At 30.8% G+C, this 20,671-nt stretch overlaps 2 protein-coding genes across 3 annotated transcripts; both read right to left on the bottom strand.

The window, feature by feature from the left end:
• Nucleotides 1-884: 884 nt before the first annotated feature.
• On the bottom strand, nt 885-2,514 carry LOC114190298 (protein LIGHT-DEPENDENT SHORT HYPOCOTYLS 4-like). Its single transcript, XM_028079129.1, has 2 exons — nt 1,245-2,514; nt 885-1,107 (listed from the first exon to the last, which is right to left on the bottom strand). Exon 1 carries the CDS (start codon nt 1,849-1,851, stop codon nt 1,291-1,293), a length of 561 nt encoding a protein of 186 aa, XP_027934930.1. The 5' UTR covers nt 1,852-2,514; the 3' UTR covers nt 885-1,107; nt 1,245-1,290.
• Nucleotides 2,515-14,910: 12,396 nt separating this feature from the next.
• Nucleotides 14,911-19,445, bottom strand: LOC114192078 (probable low-specificity L-threonine aldolase 1). 2 transcript variants are annotated; one of them, XM_028081652.1, is made up of 10 exons: nt 19,221-19,445; nt 17,845-18,298; nt 17,504-17,615; nt 17,037-17,087; nt 16,760-16,831; nt 16,538-16,670; nt 16,352-16,410; nt 16,033-16,133; nt 15,269-15,335; nt 14,911-15,140 (listed from the first exon to the last, which is right to left on the bottom strand). In XM_028081652.1, exons 2-10 carry the CDS (start codon nt 18,285-18,287, stop codon nt 15,102-15,104), a joined length of 1,077 nt encoding a protein of 358 aa, XP_027937453.1. In that variant the 5' UTR covers nt 18,288-18,298; nt 19,221-19,445; the 3' UTR covers nt 14,911-15,101. The 2 variants fall into 2 exon arrangements, with proteins under 2 accessions (XP_027937453.1, XP_027937454.1); XM_028081653.1 differs by lacking the exon at nt 19,221-19,445 and adding an exon at nt 18,707-18,928 and having other exon boundaries at nt 14,920-15,140.
• Between the last annotated feature and the right edge of the window lie 1,226 nt (nt 19,446-20,671).

The raw sequence follows: 20,671 nt of genomic DNA, 5'->3' as shown, positions 1-20,671 counted from the left end.
TCTTTTAAAGCGCAATTAATGTATATCTTTTCCCATTCAATCAAGAAGCTAACAAACAATATATTAGGTTTGGATCTTTACTGTGATAATTTGAATAAAGGACCTAGCCAACCATTGAGCGAGGGGAGACACACCAAAAAGAACAACCTTTTTTACATAAAAAAATAGGTTGTTCTCCGAGCCAAAGGGATTAGGCAAATACTACAAAACTTAATCTCTCCATAGCCATATCCAATTACTTTTACATACTCATCTTTAGCTGGCATCTATAATAGAGAAAGACAATCTACATATTTGTCTTACACCCTATATCATAGATTTTGCTAAAATCATCTTCTTCAATTAACTATTCAACTGGATTAGACCATTTACATGTTAGGCTCGTGAGTCCTCTCAAGCTATACTTTTATTTTCGTAATTTTAGCTTCTGCTTAATAATTGTTCTTCCAGCTTCTGTGATAAAAATATTGTTCAATCACATTTTCTAGGTTAAATCCTCACTACTTCAATTTCGATCTCAAGTTAGTTCCTGAAGAAAAATAGTTATATTTTTGTTTCTCTGAACTTCTCTCCCTTCAGATGTGCATGGATATGCCAAGACACAAAGAAAAACAAAGTGCAGGTTATAGCCAAATCCGTGAATACAGAAATGTTTAATCCCCATGTACATAACTAATGGAAGACAAGCATGTGTGTATATATATATATATATATATATATATACATATACATATACACCAGCTCATTTAATACACCTAAACCCAATTAATTAATCCCCTGAAAAGTCAATAAATATTTCTCAAAAAAGGTCTCACTTACAGGAGGAGAGGGTGGAGAGATTCAAGTGCATGCTTCATAAATATACACTAGATGAAGATGATGACTGAGATATATTGATATTTATATTTATATTTATATAGATAGATATATAATATTAACTTGAGTACAAATATGATAACATGTCTTCTAGTAATAGTTGACGGAGAGTGGTCGTGGCTCTTAACTTAACTTCCCCCGACTCACGAAGCGAGAAGAACAATTTCAAGGGCATCATCTCAACAATCTAGAGGACGAACACGAAGCACATCTTCGAAGAGACAAAAGCACCTTAAAATTGCAAAAAAGCAGCACAAAACATCCACCACTCGGTTTACTAAACCAATAATAAAGATCAACATACAAAAGACAAAACGCAAACAAAAACAAAGGCAACATAGAATATACGAACGATTCATGTTTGATACCTGTGGTGAAACATTGCTAGCAAAGCTTCTCTTCTTCTCTTCCAAGCTAAGTAGGAGCGGGAGTGAGCTTCGGCTTCGGCCTCTTCCTTTTCTTCTCATAGCTCACACCCCTCGCCTTCGCCTGAAAATCACGCACGTCGCGCAGGTAAATCCTCACGGCCCGTGCACCGAAGGGGTTGGTCTCCGGGCGGCCGCCGTTTTCCTCGTAGGCGGCGCGGAGGCGGCCGATGAGGGCGTCGAGGCTGCCCCACGCCTGGCGGAGCGGGCAGGGACACGGCGCGGGGGGGTTGGGAAGACCGAAGAACGGGCAGGGGTGGTTGTGAACCTTGGTCTTCCCGAACTGGTCGAGGTAGTGGAGGAATTCGAGCACGTGCGCGCCGCTGCACAGGGCCAAGGAGAGTGGTGGACGGTGGTTCCTTAGGTACTGGCAGAAGGTGTTCCAGTCTCGGCGCTTTTGGTTCTCGTAGCGGCTGGGGGTGGTGCTGCCACTGTTGCTTCCGGAAGAAGGAGACGAGACTGCGGAGGTTCCAGCGGTTGGATTGGTGGTGGGGGTCTCCATCTTGTACCTGGGGCTGGAAACGTTGGCCGATTCCGAAACCAAATCCATGGATCTGATCTGATATATCCCCCAAGTCTTTTTTCGTTTAAACCCTTGGATCTGCTTTAGATCTTGGGTGTATGGTGGTGGTTGGTTGGGTATAGCGAGGTGGTTGTTGTAGCAAAGACTAGGGTTTTGGTTTTATAATAATATTGATAGTGACGAAGTGTAGTAGTGATACTAACTGGAAAAGCGAAAAGGTTTTGTATATAATATACATATATCTATATCATGCAGAGAGAAAGAAAGAATGGGTGGTGGTGGTGGAGGAGGAGATGAGAAAGGTAGAGAGTGGGAGATGAAAGGTAGGTTCCATTGTTGGGGTTTGGAGGTTTGGGGAAGGAAGTGAATGAGATTAGGTAGAGTGGAGTGAGTGTAGTTTGGTTGGAGGTGAGGGATGAGAAGGTTGCAGTAATTGGTGGAAGTGGAATGATTCCTGGGTAAAGCTTGGAGAGGGATCAGGTTATCAGGTATTTGCTTCCAGAAAAGCGCGAGGAACTGAGAGTTATGTGAGAGAAAGTGGTGGGTTGGAGAGTGGTGAAGAACCGAGGGTTAAATGAAGGAGAGGAGGGTGTTGTGCCGAAACAGGACAAAGTTTGGCAGTAGGCAGTGATGATGGTGACCAAAGATGAGCAGACATTTCAAATTATGCACATTCCTCACTCTACTTTTAGGCGCGTGACTTACAACTTTTACCACCACCCTTCCTTCATCTCTCCAACTTATACTAACCAATGCTAAATTAGTACAAGTGTGAGTGTTGCTCTTCAAATAAAGGAGCCAGAAGAATGAATAACAATACATCAAGAAGAAGGAACACTCTCTTCTAAATAAATGACAACAGTTCCACTAAACAAAATATACAGATAAAGAGTGCTGACAAATTCTAGTAGTACAATTATTAACAAATTTAATTGATTTACAAATTTTGATTTTTAAATATTTTATAAAATAATGACAATAATTATAAGTGCTCAATGTTTTATTCTTTAAGTGTAGGAAATAAGATCAACGGTTGAAATAATTTTCTCTCGTCTGTGCGAGAAGAGAAAATATGCTTTTAAAAAATTTTCGATTTAACATGTCATAAAAGTTAGCAGTACAGAGAAATAAAAAAAAAAAAAGATAAGGCTTAAAGTATTGACATTTACTTTCCGCGTTTTTTTTATTTGCATTGAAAAGTTTAGTTCTGTTTCAAAATATTTCTAACATACGTGCGTGCATATAAAGCGAATAAAAGTAAAAATAAGTACATAATACCAACATGAATAACGTTGAAATAATAAATCCCGTTCGCAAAAATGAAAGTAAAAATAAGTACATAATTCCAACACGGAACGTTGAATTAACTATATAATTAAAATCTATAATAAGTATTTTTAACATATAAACAATATCCAATTAAGAAAGTGGAAACTCGTTATTCAGATTGTGAATTTTAATTACGGAACCGGGGGAAAAAATTATACATTAGACAATTAATATGCATGTAACTAATAAAAAGAATGAGAATTACATACATTATTAAATGAGCAACATGTATAGTTTTAAGAAAATATCTTTGTTATTATTTACATATTTTGACACCTTTCATCCTTCTATCACCTTCTATCAATCAATCAAGACAGAAGGGGCCTGGGTGCCGTGGCAATACGGAGAGATTTCATAATCTTTTGTATAAATACCGATATACGGTTATTTCTTAATATTTTTTTGACGCCGATTGTACCAATTTCAAAACTCTAAAAATAGTAAATCATAAATCACATGAAAAAAAAAGTTTAACGTGAGGGTGCAGTGGGATGTAAAAGTACATCACAAAATGATGTGAAAGTTATTATTTATGCAAGAGGTATATTATTACCAGTGGAGGTGAAAAGTGCAAAGAGTTTTGAAAAAGGAAAGTGAGTGTTTGGAGAAATGTGGTGAAGCAGAATGAATGTGGTTTTCTGTGTTGAGGAAGCAAAGAGGGGTTGATGTTAAAAATGGTATGAGTGTTGGCATGTGTTTTGTTCCAGTTAAGGTAAGAAAGAGAAGTGGTGGTGGATTTGGTGCATTTGTAATCTCAAAAGCTAGAAATAGGGGCAGAGGAGCATGGGTGATTTTGGGATGTGGTAGGAACCAATAAATAGATAGATCTACGTATTGTAGTTTCAGTAAACTAGGTTTGCGCCTGAAATGGAAAGGATAAAAGATTTAAATTAATACGCCTAATATAAGATGGTCCCCGCCTTCATTTCTGGGGAACAAAACGGCTCTCAAGTGTGGTCTGGCATCCTCTGTTTCTTAATCTTCCTACATTTGCTTTGAGGGTGGCAAAATTTGTTAGTGCCTCATCGCCTCCAACCATTTCATCAATGGCTTCTCCCTCCGCACGTGTATAATTGTTAAAATCGAACGTTTATTAATAGACTAAAAATTATAATTAGTCAAGACATAAATCTTTTTATTTGAAAATATAACAGTCTAAACACTACATAAAACTCGATCTAAGCACTACATAAAACTCAATCTATTTAACTTTTGTTACGAGACAATTGATTTCATCGAATACATATTTCCAATGAAAAAACTCCTCTCAAATGAAATGAAATTAGTTTTGGAATGAATTTTAAATTAATTGCACTAAGTTTGGTTTAGATACACTAATTATACATCGTTCCATTGGTGTGTCTGGGTGGGACCCATTTGTTTGTGAAACTTTTTGAACCTTCTTCGGGGATGTATAGAAAAAGAAACCTAATTAACGTGAATTGGGTCTCTGACATGTTCATCATCATGTGCAGTGCAGGTGTATGAACATGTGACACTGATTTCCCTTTTATATTTGGCCAATTAAGGTGAGTTAGAAGACCCCCACAAGCTCAAGAAAGTGACGATGGAAGAGAGACAACACTAGCGGCCACAGGCACCAACACCTGAGACAGGTTTAGGTCAGAGACTCCGTCGGAGGACAGAGGTAAATCGCAGCAAGTGGAAGTGAAAACCAAAATATGAAAGAAACTTGACTCACAAAACCAACAAAAACTAGTTCAGATTTTCATTTATGCTGCTGCTCGTCGCAGATTCACATTTTTTTTATTCTTTAAATCGTAATCACCACTTTACACTAATTACAGATCAAAATGCACTAATTAGAATTAATGTCATGGATTTTTTGTCTCAATGCATGCAAGAGACAGACGCAGAAGATGATGATGATGATGATGATACATGTATAGAAGAGCCACCATCACATATCAGGTAATAAATCTTAATATATATTTTACCATATATATGAATCATCACCATCAATATCATTCACCTTTTCAGATATCCATGCATGTTGCCAATCATCTCATCTTCATACTTCATCTTTTACACCCATGCCAAAATAATATATATATATATATATATATATAATACCATGCATTCATTGAAGCTTTTTCTTTTCTTTTCACTTTTGAACTTAGATATATATTTTTATTAAGTATATGCTTGAAATAATAATACTTTTTCTTTAAATTATTACCTCCCTTTAATTAAAAAAATATACTTTGTAAGTAGGTTCATAACTATGTTTCTTAAAGATTTAGATCTTATTGGGGCTAAGATTCTTACATGTGAAATAGTATTAGTTTGAAGAGGATCGATCCTTATAATGCATATATAAGTGTTTTAAAACATTCATTTTTAACTATTGGTCGATAAATTTCTTAGATTAAAAATAATATTTATCTTCTTTTATAATGAGAAATATATTTCATGCTCGACTTTTGAAATTAAATTAAAATAAACTTTCACATGAACTCATTCGATGTTAATTATTATAATTTGTTTCATTTACCAGAAAAGACGAGCACTAATAAGTACTTTGTTTGGAAGTGAGAAAAAAGAATTGTTTTAGTTAGTAGAAAATGAGAAGAAATAAAATTATAAATATAATGATATGAACATTATTAACAGCTTCTTTATTTATTCATAAATTATTTAAGCAAATTGCAAGTAAAATAAAATAACGTTTAGACATTTAAGTTAAATTTACAATAAGTTATATTTTTCGTTAAAGCAAAGCTACGATTCCCAATACAAACTTATGCTCAATAAATCAAAATTATAAAACAAAATACTCCAAAAAAGTAAATAATTTTAATTTAACTTATGATCAGATTAGACGACCTCTAGAAAACAAGTATTTATTCAGTCACGTAATTAAATTTAGAATAAATTATATTTTTCATTAAAGTAAAGTTAGGATTTGTTAAAGACATACAGTGAATCACATTTATATGAACCTTTATTAATTTCTCTCATTTAAGTTAAATATAATTTGGTTAGTTAAATTTAAGTTAAATCTTGTTAGTTATTATTATAGTTTATCCAAAGCGAAATAATATAAAATTTAAGTTAAATCTTGTTAGTTATTATTATAATCTGGTTTTTACAAACTCGATGTTTAGACCTTTTTTATTTCCGGAAATGTAAATAATAAATAAAGTTTTGGAAGAAAATGAAGAGAGAAAAGAGAAGAACAAAAACAAAGGAATTGTTATATTGAAGCCAAACCAAACTTTCAGCAATAATTCTATTCTCACCCTCCCTTCTATTCCTTTTTCTATCGTATAAACATAATAATAACATAAACAAAACAAAACATAAATTTCAACTCAAAACAAATCTCATAAATAATAAATTTACACATGCGATTAAATGCCCCTAAAAATTAAATCTTAAAAAAAATCTGAATGATGACAACGAAAGTTAACAACACGGAGGAAAATATTGTGCATCTCAAATCGCAATTTTGTTCGAAGTTTTCAAGTTATAAAGTTTTATAAAAACGTATCATTTTACTTGACATTTTAGATTATAATGTTATTATAAGTTGTGTATTATACAATAGTTTTATAATGTTTAAGCGTATTGATTATCTGTTTATTTTTGTGCTTAATTTTTTACATTATTTATATGACTAAAGAAAATAATTTCAATTTCTCTATTTTCCAGTATTAGAGATTGGTGTAAGAATAAGGTACGAAATATACAATTTTACCAGTTTCGTAGTCTCTAACTAAAACTATGTTTGAAAATGTTGCATTATCTTAAATCACACCTCGTAACGATTATTATCCAGTTATTGTTTTTTTTTTTTCAAAATTTTCTTCCTTTATTCTTTTTTTCTAGGTTGGAGGCGTGATAAACCCATACCAAAATTATCCCAAGGCTGGTGAAAAAAAATGTCTAAACAACTTTAACTTGAGAAGAAGAAAATAAAGTCCTTAATTCCTTTATCATGAAGGGGTTTTTAAAGTTTCAACTATTTATTGAATTTTATTCAATGCAATTTGTCCATAATATTGAAGGATTTCTTTTTCAAAAAGTTGAATAGTTTATTTGGAGAATCATTTCATAAATATTTTAAAAAAATAATAAATAAAAAATTAAATTTATACAAACTAAAATTAATTTATGTATGAGTAAAAGTTAAAATAAAATATTTTTTACAAAATAGTTTATGCCCAGACTAATTGTATTTTGAAGATAATGCATCCTTCTAAAAGAAAACTTAATTTACACTGATACATGTCATAAAAAATATCATTTGTATGGATAACTCCTTGATTATTATATAAATAATTATTATTTAATTAAAAAGTTATATTTTGTGTGTAATAAGAATTTTTTAGAGAAAAATTAATCACAAAATAATTTATATATATATATATATATATATATTATAATATTATTAAGAGTTCAGATATATAGCATTTATATATCTGAATAAGATCTATCGAAAACTTTCTCAATAACTTTTACCGTTCTCTTTCTACTCCTACACATATGAAAAAATATTTAATTTTTTCAAAAACAAGAATAAAAAAAAACTATACGAAATAAACTAAAAATTTTATTACTATTTTAGGCCCACCGAATGTGCCTTGTTATCATGTATAACCATTTACAACAAAAAAAATATAACCGAAATTATGTGTGGACAATGATATTTTAATTCATTTTTTTATCCATTTTTAACTCATCATTTCAATCACTATTAGATCATCATATCACATCACTAAAAGTAATCAAAACAAATAATTTAATGGTGATTGAAATATTAAGTTAAAAATGAGTCAAAATAAGTGGGTTATCATTTTTCATCATATATAATTTTAATAAAAAACTATTTAAAAAAATTATTTAATTTTTTTATTTGATGAACTCAAAAAGAATTAATATCTAGTGAAAAATAAATTAAACGAAATAAATAAATAAACATGATTAATAAAAAGAAATAAATCAAATAAAGTAAATAAATAAATAAATCGTGTAATATAAAATAAATAAACAAAAATATTGCATAACTACAAATAAATAAACAGAAATATTGTATAATTATAAATATATAAAATAAAATAAAAGAATAATATATAACCATTCATCCATAGTATAAATATAAAGAAACAAAAAATAACAATTAAAAATAAATTAAATAAAAATAAATAAAATAATATATAATTCAAAATAAATAACTTATAAAACAAACTTAACCCAATTAAGATCGATTAATATAAGAAAAATTTAACTTCACTCCCTCCTGATCTTGTTCATTAGAGTCTCATTTTGTTGATTAGAGACACACTATTTTTCAGAATGTTAAATTTTTTTCTATTCATTACTCCAAATTCTCTCCCTCTCGTTGTCTTTCTCTTTCCCATTCTTCTTCTCGCTCTCCCTCCTTGTCTCTTTTTTTTTTTACTTCTTGATCACCTTTTTCACTCCATTTCTATACAAGTTAATTAACTCTTACCTTTATAATTATCTTTTTTTTCCTTAAACTTATCGTTTGATTTTATTTTTTCTTTATTTTTATTTTATTTTTACAAACTTTCATTGCATGATAATATATATATATATATATATATATATATATATATATATATATATAAATTAATAATCATTATATACTTTTTCATTAAAAATTATATTTTTATTTGTTTGTTTTCTTTTTTTTAGAATTACTTTTATTATTATGGTTTTATTTTATTAAGTCATAACATTTTTTAAAAACTAATTGATTTGTTTTCTAATGCTCAGGGTTTAACAAGATTAACAAGATGAAATACAGAACATTTTATTTTTTTACCAGCTCACACTATGTGTCCACATTTTTTAGGAAAGAGATGAATTAGTGATAATTTTATACAAAATATTTTAAATAATAGTTACTCGGTTAACAATTATATTTTTTAGAAAAGCAGGTAATAATTATATTATAAAATATATATTAATAATATATGGGTATATATATATATAATAATAATAATAATAATAATAATAATAATAATAATAATAATAATAATAATAATAACATCTTTAAGCAAAAGCACACTACATAAGAAATTTAACATAGTTTGACATCTTAGAACTTTAAAGTCCTACTACACCCACAAATACAACGTAAGTATTATCGATTCTTCTGACAAACACTTATAATCCTTTTATACAATTTTTTATGAACAAAATTGTAAATCTTTCTTATACAATCTTATTGAGACTTTGGTTGATGTGAGACAAAGTGAATACTTACTTCATAACTAATAATAATAATAATGTATATTAGTTCTGCATAATTTTGTACAATAATTTTTTCGACTACAAATTTTAGTTATCTAATATCAATCAAAATAAGGTATATCCTTAAAGTGTTGTTCAATCCTTAATCTCTTTTTACAGACTCTTCATTGTCTCCATACGTGCATTATCAAGGATCCATGATGATTGTTTGTTTTTTTTTCAATCTACACATATTAGATTGAAAACAAACATGTTTACACACATATGTGTTTACTTTTTTATTTTATAAAGAGAAAATTATAAATATAAAAATAAATATGAATAACTTTTAAAATTTCATTGTATATAATATTTATTTGTTATATAAATAATTTATATTGATTTAATTTTAAAAAATTGTTAACTTAAAAAAATGTTTGAATTTAAGAAAAAAACGATAGATTAATTTAAGAAGTGATGGTTATTTATAAAATGATAACATTAGAAATGGAAATTGTGAGAATTCTTTTTATATATATACTAACATTTACAAAAGCGTTGTCGCACACCTATTTTTTTAAAAAGAATAAAAAATGTGAGAATAGAGATTATTTTTATATATAGGTATGGATATATAATATAATAAAGAATATCTTCACATGAATATATCAATAAAAGAATAAAAATATAAATTAAAAGCACAAAAATATAAATTAAAACAAACAAGAAATTTAACATAATTTAACATGCGCCTCACGTCCTTAAATACTTAACAAAAGTATTATTATTCAATTAACACAACTGTAAAAGTCTCATATACACTCAAGAAACTAATTAAGTCAGAAATGATAATTCTGAAAATAACTATTTATTTTTATAATATTTTTTTCCGTTATCGTCTTTATATTATTCAGTATGAAATTTTGATGAATATCGTTCGGGAAGCAACAATGTCAATCATAATTGTGGTCATGTACGTTACTTCTGCATAATTTTTTACAGTAATTTTGTCGACTACAAATTTTAGCTATCTAATATCCATCAAAAGAAGACATTCCTAGGAGTGTTGTTTTATCTCTTAGTCTCTTTTTACAGTGTATTTTTCTACATTCATTATCAAGAAACCATGATGACTTTCGGTTTTTTCAATCTACAAGAAATCAAAGTGAAAACAAATGTGTTATACACATAAATAATTACTACTTTTCTATAAAAAGAAAATATTATAATTTTAAAAAATATGAATAATTTTTAAAATTTAATTGTAAATAATATTTATTTGTTATATAGATCATTTACATTTATTGAATTTTAAAATATTGTTAAATTAAGAAAACCATTTAAATTAAAAAAAATGGTTATATATAGGTATAGAATGATTTAGAAGATTAAAGCGTAAAATTGGAAATGAAATTGTGGAACACCCAAATGAAGAATTTCTTTATATATACTAGATTTCACAGGTGATGTCCGTATTTTATAAAAAAAAAAAAGAAACTTGTGATAGTTTGATAGAAAATATTATAGAGTAACAGTTATTTTTTTTTTTAAATCACTTAACAATTATATATTTTTTGAAATCTGTTAATAATTATATTATAAAGGATATAGCATAAAGGGTATAGCAGAAATAAAAATTGTGTACACAAAAAAAAATATGAACAAAACTGCAGTCCCGTCAATGAGAACAACTGCTCAAATTTCCGCATAATCAAGAGATATATTGAGTTGTGGTAACAATTCTAAAATCAACTATTTATTTTTATAATTTTTTTTGCTGTTATCTTCTTCGTATCTAAGATATTGTTTGATTTGGAACATGTACTTCGTCACATATTTGTCCTTGAAAAATATATCAAAGAATAGAAAAAGAAAAATATATTTAAATTGTCTTAAGCCACAACTTTAAAATAATCTAAAATTATTGGGTATAGTAAGAACAAATAGTGTTGTAATTGGGTCACGGAAGCACCATTCTTCAAGTTATTGGATTTTAACATTATATCTTTGACTAGCTATAGCAGTATAATGCCCAACTAAGCATCATGGATAGAGTTTTGAAATAATTAGTTATTGCTTATAAAAGATGCAAAAGTATAAGGCAAATATATAATATCTAACATATTTGCTCACTACTCAGCGACAAGTCCAATAGTTCTTATGCCATCTTCGGTCCAAGAATTGGTGTTATTTTTTAAAGTACCTTCATTCTTACCCTTTCTGAAAATTCAGCTTTAGATCAAAACGAAACATATGGGTAATTGGAAAGAGAAAATGGTATAGGGTTGGGTCAAAACCCAATCCGAACTATAAACCATGAAAAAAAAGAAGTTATCGGATAGATTTATATCAAGTAGGTGGAGTTTTCAAAATTATGTTTTGATTTTCCATTTCATATTTTAATTATATTTTTTCTTAAAATGATTACAAGGTTTTGGACATATAAATTTGAATGGACTACACATATTCTCCCTTAAATTTTGTTCTAGTCAAAGTATTGAAGTCCTTATGCTATAACTTTTTCTCTCGCTTATCTCTCTTACATCTTGAAGTCTCGCCTTTCTACCTTTTTATCTCTTCTCTAACCTTCTATATTTCTTTTTTTTTTCATTAAGAATTATATTCCCTTAATACAAAATTTCAAGTTAAATATATTTTTGATTTTTTAACTTTCAATAAAAATTAGAAATAATTCATTTTTGAAACTTCGACCTAATTTAGTCCTTAAATTCTAGAAATACGTAAATTTAATTATTTTAACTAAATTTTGTTAAGTCTACTTGACATTTTAAATATGTTTACTAATAATATTTTGAGTGAACATGGAAGTAAAAAATTTGTCAAAACGAGATAAATAACTCAAATACTTTCATGAGATATGTTTGTTCTTTGAAGCTTGAAACGTAAGATAAATTTATCAAAATTTGATTAAAAGAACTAAATACACTCATTTGTACGTATAAAGGACTAAATTGATCAAAAATTTTAAAGAATAACTAATTTCAATTTTCACCAAAACTTAAAGAAACAAAAACATATCTGACTCAAACTTTTTATACCCTCCTATTTATTGTGAAGATATACTCAATTATAACTGTTTATGCTAAATCTGAAAAAAAAAAAAAAAACTTAGGCCATACAACATTCAATGTACTAAATCTGAAAAAAGGACTTAGGCGATAAAACATTCGATGTATGTATATCCTTTTAATGATAGTATATAGGCTTATCTACAGAAATAAATAGATATAATTATTTTTTTCACTCTAATTATTAGAGATAATGGGATAATGACATTGTTAGCAAAATTTCTTATTTTAAATGAATTCCAAATTAGTATCTAAATTTAAATATTATCGATCTTTTGTATTTGTTTAAAGATAGAAAATTGTTACCTACGGAAAATATGACGAAAACCTTACAAAATGGACCTAACAAAATTCTTCGAAAATGAGTTTACCCTCATTAACCTTAGTCTTTCAGACCATAAGACTACATGAGCTCAACAAAACCCTTTGAAAATGGCCTACCACACAAATTCTTTAAGTTATAGAAAAGTTAATTTTTTTTTTCTGTAAAATTACGATTTAGTTCAATTTATGTTGAAACCGTGTGAAACCACACTCAATCTGCAGCAAAAATCGATACCTGATGAATCCAAAAATACAATGGAGTAGTTACCATCTTTTCTACAAACCTATAAGCTTATAAAATTCAAACTTTGATCACCCACAACTTCTGCTCGCTCTAAGAAAACTGTGGCCCCATTTAAATTTCAATAATTAAAGCAGACAAAGTTATAGAATTGTGCAAAACAATTTTACTTAAATTATAAGGTACAATTTTACATTTTTAAAATTAAACACTAGTACAAAATATAGTTTTTACCTCGTCTAATATGTCTCGGTTATAAAAAATCGAAGCATATAATGGCGCGGTGGTATTTTTGCAATTCTATTCAACTTTTATATCTCGGTTCGCAAAACATCCGAAACAAAACATCAAAAACTTTCCATTTGGCTTCGGGTGACAGAGGACCGATGCCAAAAACCAATGATATGCTCGGTTATTAAATAAATCGAGACCCTATTTTATATAGGGTTGAAAACGCGGACCTTTTTCTTTTTCTTCTTCCCCGCCCCTCTCAATTTCTCTCTGAAACTTCATTTCTCTCTTCTCTCTCCCTGCAACTCTAACTATTCCACGCTGCACCTCCACGCTATTGGAGAAGGTTTCCCAATTGGTTTTTCTCAACTCGGTCGCGCTTTGTTTCGCCTTTGCAGTTCTTCACGTGCTCAAGTTTTTTTCTTTTCTCTTTCGCAGATTCCGACGAAACCCCATCTTCTGGCTCTGAAGAAAAACCTGAGTACTCACTCGTTCTCTCTCATATGCTCTCTCTCACGTGCATTGCTTCTAGGCCTCTGTGTTTCTTCCTTTGAATTTGAACTTTTGTGTTACGAGATTGATGGGTTTGCTTTGACAGTGTAGAGGGGTGATACTTGTTTCGCGAGTGTAGCGGCAAGAGGAGAGCGTGAGGCCAAGGTGGGTGTGGGCGTAGAAGATCAATGGTGTCATTGATTCTGATAAGACATAAGCAACGAAGTAGGAGTTTTCGACGGCTGAAACCACCGTGCATTGAACCTCTTGCAGCGTTAAGGGTTTTGTTGAACTTGGTTGAGGGTCTCCATGAATCTACTGCAATCCCATTTCACAAGAAAGGTTTGAGGGTCTCCAACGCGCTGCAGCGCTGCGTAGAACAGGCCTCGGTTCAGGCGTGACCCGAGGCAGAAAAACACTTTACCAAAAGCCATCCCTTTTGGCCTCGCCCCAATATGCCTCGGTTCTGGAACCGGGACAGAATATAAAAAACAACCGGGGCCAAAAGCCCTTACTATACTAGTGAAGTTTATAATTCTGTACTTTCATATTTTATTAACTCGTACTAATTATTCATATATCTTTTTCTTTTTTAAAAAACAAAACATCTTTCTTAAATGTTATCTAAATATACCATATATTTGTTATACATAAAATACTTGTTAGCATTCAATTAACCTTGTTTACATAGTATTTCGAACCTCATCACATACATATTGCGTTGCTTACGCTACTGAGAAAATTTTCTGAAATTAACCTCTGTGTAGTTATTACGTTTCTTACATCTTTGTTATGAATTACTATAACACTTTAATAATGCGTTAGTTACGTTACAACTATAGTATGGAACTGCAGAAATACACGAAACCTTTTCACTATCACTAGACCCCATTGAAAGAAGAGATAAGGCCATCAAATTACTCATAAATGATATGTTAAAAATATATGACAAACTTTGAACAATACCATATACGGAACGGATTCAATGACTTTTTAAGTAATTTTTCTTGTGTTGAATTATCAACTTCAGTCCTTCACAAAAATTAAAAGAAACCGGTTAAAAATTGAACAAAATTGCGTGACTTTTCGGAGAAAAAAATCACTGAATCCGTTCCCTACCCTATACATACACAATACACAATGATAAGACAGTAACAATGAGCCAAATTAGGAAGGGAACTATTATAAAAGTAAAAATAATTGATGACAGGGAACAGCATCAAAGATGCAAATCCTTGTGTGTCCTTTAGGGTACATTAAAGAAAATAAAATGAACCAAGGCAAACGGAACACGGCATTTCTTCTTCATTACTAATATGTCAACAACGTACCAAGTTTAAATTCTTCCACTAGGTGCCTATTTCGTTTTCTACTCCCTTAACAGCTTGCTGCAACATACAACAAAAGAAAGTTTCATCTTTCAGCTTTGAGTAAAAAATATATGGTAGGTAGAGGAAAAGAACAACACATGTTGGATGCATTGCACAAGAATTAACTGATTTGTGGTGAACATCACCTGAAAGCATGACAAGGCATATTGCACATCACTTGCCGATATTTGGTGGTGGAGAACAACTCTCAATCTGAAATCAACAGACACTGTCATTGACCTCTTGCCATATTCACAGAATGGAATTGTTATCTGATATGAACTAATTACTTCACGTATACAAAGAGAAGTAAGCAGAAAGAAACATAAGTTTAGGACATCAATAATGTTTTTAGCAAACGTGGCTCCTGTTCCCAAAGTCCACCAAAAATGTTTTTCAGAACAAACATTTTCCTTTTTTATAAAAGAAAAAGTCATATGCATTGCATGTCATGATATTCACGTTTTTTCATTGACCTGGTAACAAAAGGAAAATACAACAGATGCACACAGTCAAAATTGAAAGTATTGCAAAATAAGAGTGAATTTTAAACTTGGTGAAAAGGTCCCGTTATAAAAATATTCTAAACTGATGTACAACAAGTTTCTCCAACATTTGGATAAACATGTCAAATCGACTCAAGACACTCAAGACATATTATGCTTATAAAAAAGTAGAAAAGATCAACATGCTGATTCACTGATTACGTTGGGGTACACAAATAAAGAGATATTAGTCAACAAAAATAACAATTGAAACATGAATTTTGAAGGATGCGAGGTTTATGTCATAGTGCATTAAACTTCAGAAAGAACTCATAGTACTACTGACTTGACTTGACTTCATTGTAAAGTTTGCAATCATTTCAATAATTTATAACAGGCTGAACGTTCTTGAGAGGAAACAAGACCTGGATGAGCTCTCCTGCATCACAAGGATACCACGTTCTTCCAAGTACTTGCGTATTTTTTCTGCCCCAGTCCGTATACCATCTTCAATGTCAATGAATACCTAATATCAGAAAGAAAAACTCAGCGGTTCCTTAAGGGATATCTACAAAATTATAGTTATGTTGTTTTCACTTGGCATTCTAGGCTCAGTATTGGGACAGAAATTAAGAAATAAAACGTAAACAAGACAGAGTGCACTATCAAAACACAAATAAACAGAGCAACAATGAAGTTTCATCATATAAACAAGTTACACTGCACTAGATTCTAAATACTCACTATATTAGTCTCCCCAGCAAAGGTATCCACTCTCAGTCCTTTAAGTTCCCTCAATCCATCTGAAAGGAGAAAGTTATAGTACAATAGTAAGTTTAAGAGAAAATGGTTTCGAAGAGTTTAAGAAAATTAGAATTCATGAAACAGATCAGGACTCCACATGGAGTCATCTAAAACTGTGACATTTACCAGCTAAAAGTCTAGCTTTCTTGTGATCATTTTCTAGCTTTCCAATATTTTCCTGCAAGGCAACAAGTGCTGCAGCACAAATGATGCCAATCTGTCTCATTCCACCTCCTAAGGTTTTCCGGAGTCGTCTAGCCTGCAAAAAAAAAAATAGATAAACAAGACTTGAACATCTTCTGTAAGAACCTACCTACAATTAATTTCCCTCTAAAAGTATAAAACTACCTTGGCAATAAAATTCTTGGAGCCAACAATAACAGATCCAACTGGAGCACCTATACCTTTAGATAGGCAAACCTAATTCATATTTTCAAAGAAATAAAGTCAGTTTGCTTTACTATTATTCAATGGTGTATTATAGACGCAACAAATTCATATGAAACAGGCCATAAAATCAGTCCTCTGGAACTTTCCTCAATAAATTAGATAAAGGCAAAACTTCAAAAGGCCAAGAAAATATAATGAATTGTAGGCAAACAGGAAAAAAGAACAGAAAGCATACGGAAACTGAATCAGCTGCTTGGACAAGCCTATCCACCGGAACACCAAGTGCCTGAAAAGCCAAACTTTTCAGTTATAAATTATAATGCGTATGTTAGCAGGAAGGAGAAACAAAAAGCAAACAGGAAGCTAAAGACTAAAAGGTAGAGATATAATTAAAGGCAACTGTCAATGAGAAAAGTAATAACATTATCGGTTTATCTCACTTCATACTAAACAAATGTAGAAGTCACATCTAATCATTCAAATGGTAAACAACTTTTCTTTCAAATTGATTTGACTATAAATTCACATTGTCATATTCCTTCTTCTATCTCTGAAAGTAATTTTACACGTATAAATAAATTATGACCAACCCTCCGTGTTAGGATGGCAGATAGGAAAGTCACTACAGGATTCTCCCCAATACAACTTGCCCATGATTATAATAAATACTTTTAGGAGAACATAAGAAACGAATGTTCTTACAACTGATGCGTTAAAAATACGGGCTCCATCAATGTGAAGCTTCAGTCCGTGCCTCTTAGCTAAATCCCCAACTCTGTCTGTATATTCAACTGAGAGGCATCTGCCACCAGAGCTGCATTCAGGTAAATGTGAGCCATAATGTGTATATGGTTTTGAATCAATTATCCGCAGAAAGGAACATTTAAAATCCAATGAAAAACTAGCAAATTCCCTGGGCCTGAACTAGTACCTATGTGGCAACCATAACCAACAACAGTGTGCAGAGCAATAAGTGTCTGTAAACAAAGAGCAAATCTACAACACACAATTTGGATGGTTAAACTAAGTTCTTAAATGCTTACTTTGCGTGAGTATTTTCCAAACAAATAAGCCTGGTGGTTGGATACAGTAACTCCCCCCTTGGGTCCCTGATAGCAGCCTCAATCAAATCAATGTCCATGGTTCCATCATCGTTATTCTTCACTGGTCTTGGATGCACCCCTCCAATAGTTGCAATGCCGCCGTTCTCATAAATATAGATATGGCAATTGTCTCCCAGAATAACTTCACTTCCCCTAACATCACAATGGACAAGTACACATATAAGGTTCCCCATAGTGCCGGATGGAACAAAAAGAGCAGCTTCCTTGCCCATTGTCTTTGCCATCTCTGCTTCTAAGCGAAAAGCAGTAGGGTCATTGCCTAGAACATCGTCATCAACTTCAGCACTTGCCATGGCAGCCCGCATGGCTTCCGTTGGCTTCGTAACTGTGTCTGACCGAAGATCCACGATTCTGGTTACCATCTTCTCCTCAACTAAAATAAAACAAGCCAAACGTCGAAAAGTCGATCATTTTCCCTCTCTCACCATTTCCATTTTGTACAAATCCAATCTCAAAACAATTAATCACCAATTTTAAACAAATGAATTTCTCTGCCACCACTATTATCACTATTATTGTATTCAAATTCACTACTCGAGAATACTGTAAAAATTATCGCGACACAAAACAGTATCGTAGTCTCGTAATTTACACATCATGTATTTTCGATTATAATTCACAAAACTCCACCAATAACAAAGTACAGACAGAAGCACAAATACACGTATCAGTGTAATCTCCGCAATCCACGTTAGATGTAATTTAAAAATTCCCAGAATTTAGGAGTCTAATTGAACAATTCTTTCGACACATAACAAAACACGTACAAACAAGAAATTACCGCCGAAAATTATCCGTAAAATGAGAGGAGGGATGATAATCTTGAAACAGTCTCCACTCTCCACAAAATTTTAGAAATATAACAACACAGATATCACGAAATATAATTATACAACATTACATACTAGACGGTTCTGGAAGACAAAATATCGTCGAATTTCCTATTTTGGGAAAGCAAACAGTATTCATAAAATAATACCATCAATGATAGAAAACAAAATGCAAAATACACTGCAAGATAAGAAACGGTGAAGAAAAAAACACATATAAAAAGACGCAACTGCTGCAAAGGACAGGACACATGCAAGAGCAAGGCAACCCGTGAACCTTCTTTTTGTTATCTTTCTAAGACAACTGTACCGTCATTAACAGAAGTAAAAGCAAGATCAGCGGACAGAAAAAATGTGCACAGCATCATTATTCTTAACATTTGGTTTTAGTGGTTGAGAAAGGAACAAGAAGAAAAACGTGTTTGTACGATGAATTTTGAGTTTAGAAGAGTTAATCCAATTTACCAGATAAAGGTTCAAGAAGATCGCAGGCAACCCTAGCTCTGGCTCACTCTGAGTCCAGGTGAAGTGCATGCAGTGCGAGAAACCAACGCTTTTTGCGAGTTCCATGGGAAGGGTGGTTATACTTATATATAGAGACAGTAGTTACAAATTAGTGTAGGTGGAATCAGAAAATTAATTAATATACAGAGACATATAAATAATGGAAAATCCACCTTTTATCAGTAAGTTTATTATTTTAAAATTCTGAAGGAAAGAAAATCTCAAATTTTTTTGCATGGAAAATTATGAAAAGACTTATACCAGTTTTTATACTGTACTCTACTCTATTAATTAATAATTTTGATTTCGTTATTTATTATTTTCTGACAGAGGATGTTTTTCTAACAATGTTATTCCTGCCATCTGTTTGATATTATCCCATTGGAAAAAGGTTCTTTTTTTGGGAACACTCATCTTAACCATTATTCAAAAATGCTGTACATGCTGGCATTGACTCACCTCTACACTTCACAAGTTCTCATCTTCTTCCTTAGCATTAAAATATCAGATTCATGGAAAAAACACTTTTTCAAAAGCATTTTCTCCTCAACTTTTATGCACACTTCATTGTAGTTTCTGTCTTTTGCTTATCACAAAATAACTTCATTGGCTCATAATATAATTTTTTTTTTTTACATTATTACTTTCCTTATCTTTTAGAAAAGTGCTGTCCAACATCACTGGTTCCTTTTAAAAGAGGCAAAGGCAAATCCATTCATTGGCATGCCTTATACTCAATTTTTTTAAACCAATTTTTAACTTAATCTATTTTTTTAATTATAGTTTAGTATTTATTTGTTTTCTGGGATCTCCTTTGCAAATGTCTTATCTATCCCTGTGTGGCTGAGCAGCCTGTTAGGTGTGCAATTTTGGCGGCTAGGGTGTGTTTGAACTTTAATGATACACGAAATCAATTTTTGCTTTCCATCGAACACATTCACACTATTATTAAATATAATTAAATAATTCACCTCGAATTCATCTAACTTAAAAGTTATGACGTTATTTCTTTGTAGAAAAATGTTTTTATGGTATAAGTTGACAATCAGTATTTTGATATTAAAAAAGTTAATTTTGTATTTTTAAAGGAAAAAAAAATTAAAGTTAAAACAATAAATGTAAAATGTGTTTAAAAATTATTTGATGTAAAAATAATAGTATCACTTAAAAATGAAATTAAAACACATTAATACCTTTTCATATATAACTGCTCTATAACAATTTAATACTTCGCGGTTTAAAATTATTAAGGTTGTTATTTTTATTTCTTAAAATTAACTAGTATTTTGGGTCTCAATAAATACTCATTTTTTATTGCCTAATTTCTCCTCAAATAAAACACATTAGTAGTAATATTTATATCAGATAAAAGCTAATGTATTTATTTAAAAGAAACGTTGAAGATAGAGTTT

Source organism: Vigna unguiculata, chromosome 7 (assembly GCF_004118075.2).
Source record: "Vigna unguiculata cultivar IT97K-499-35 chromosome 7, ASM411807v1, whole genome shotgun sequence".
NCBI lineage: Eukaryota > Viridiplantae > Streptophyta > Magnoliopsida > Fabales > Fabaceae > Vigna > Vigna unguiculata.
This window is presented reverse-complemented; position numbering and strand designations above follow the sequence as displayed.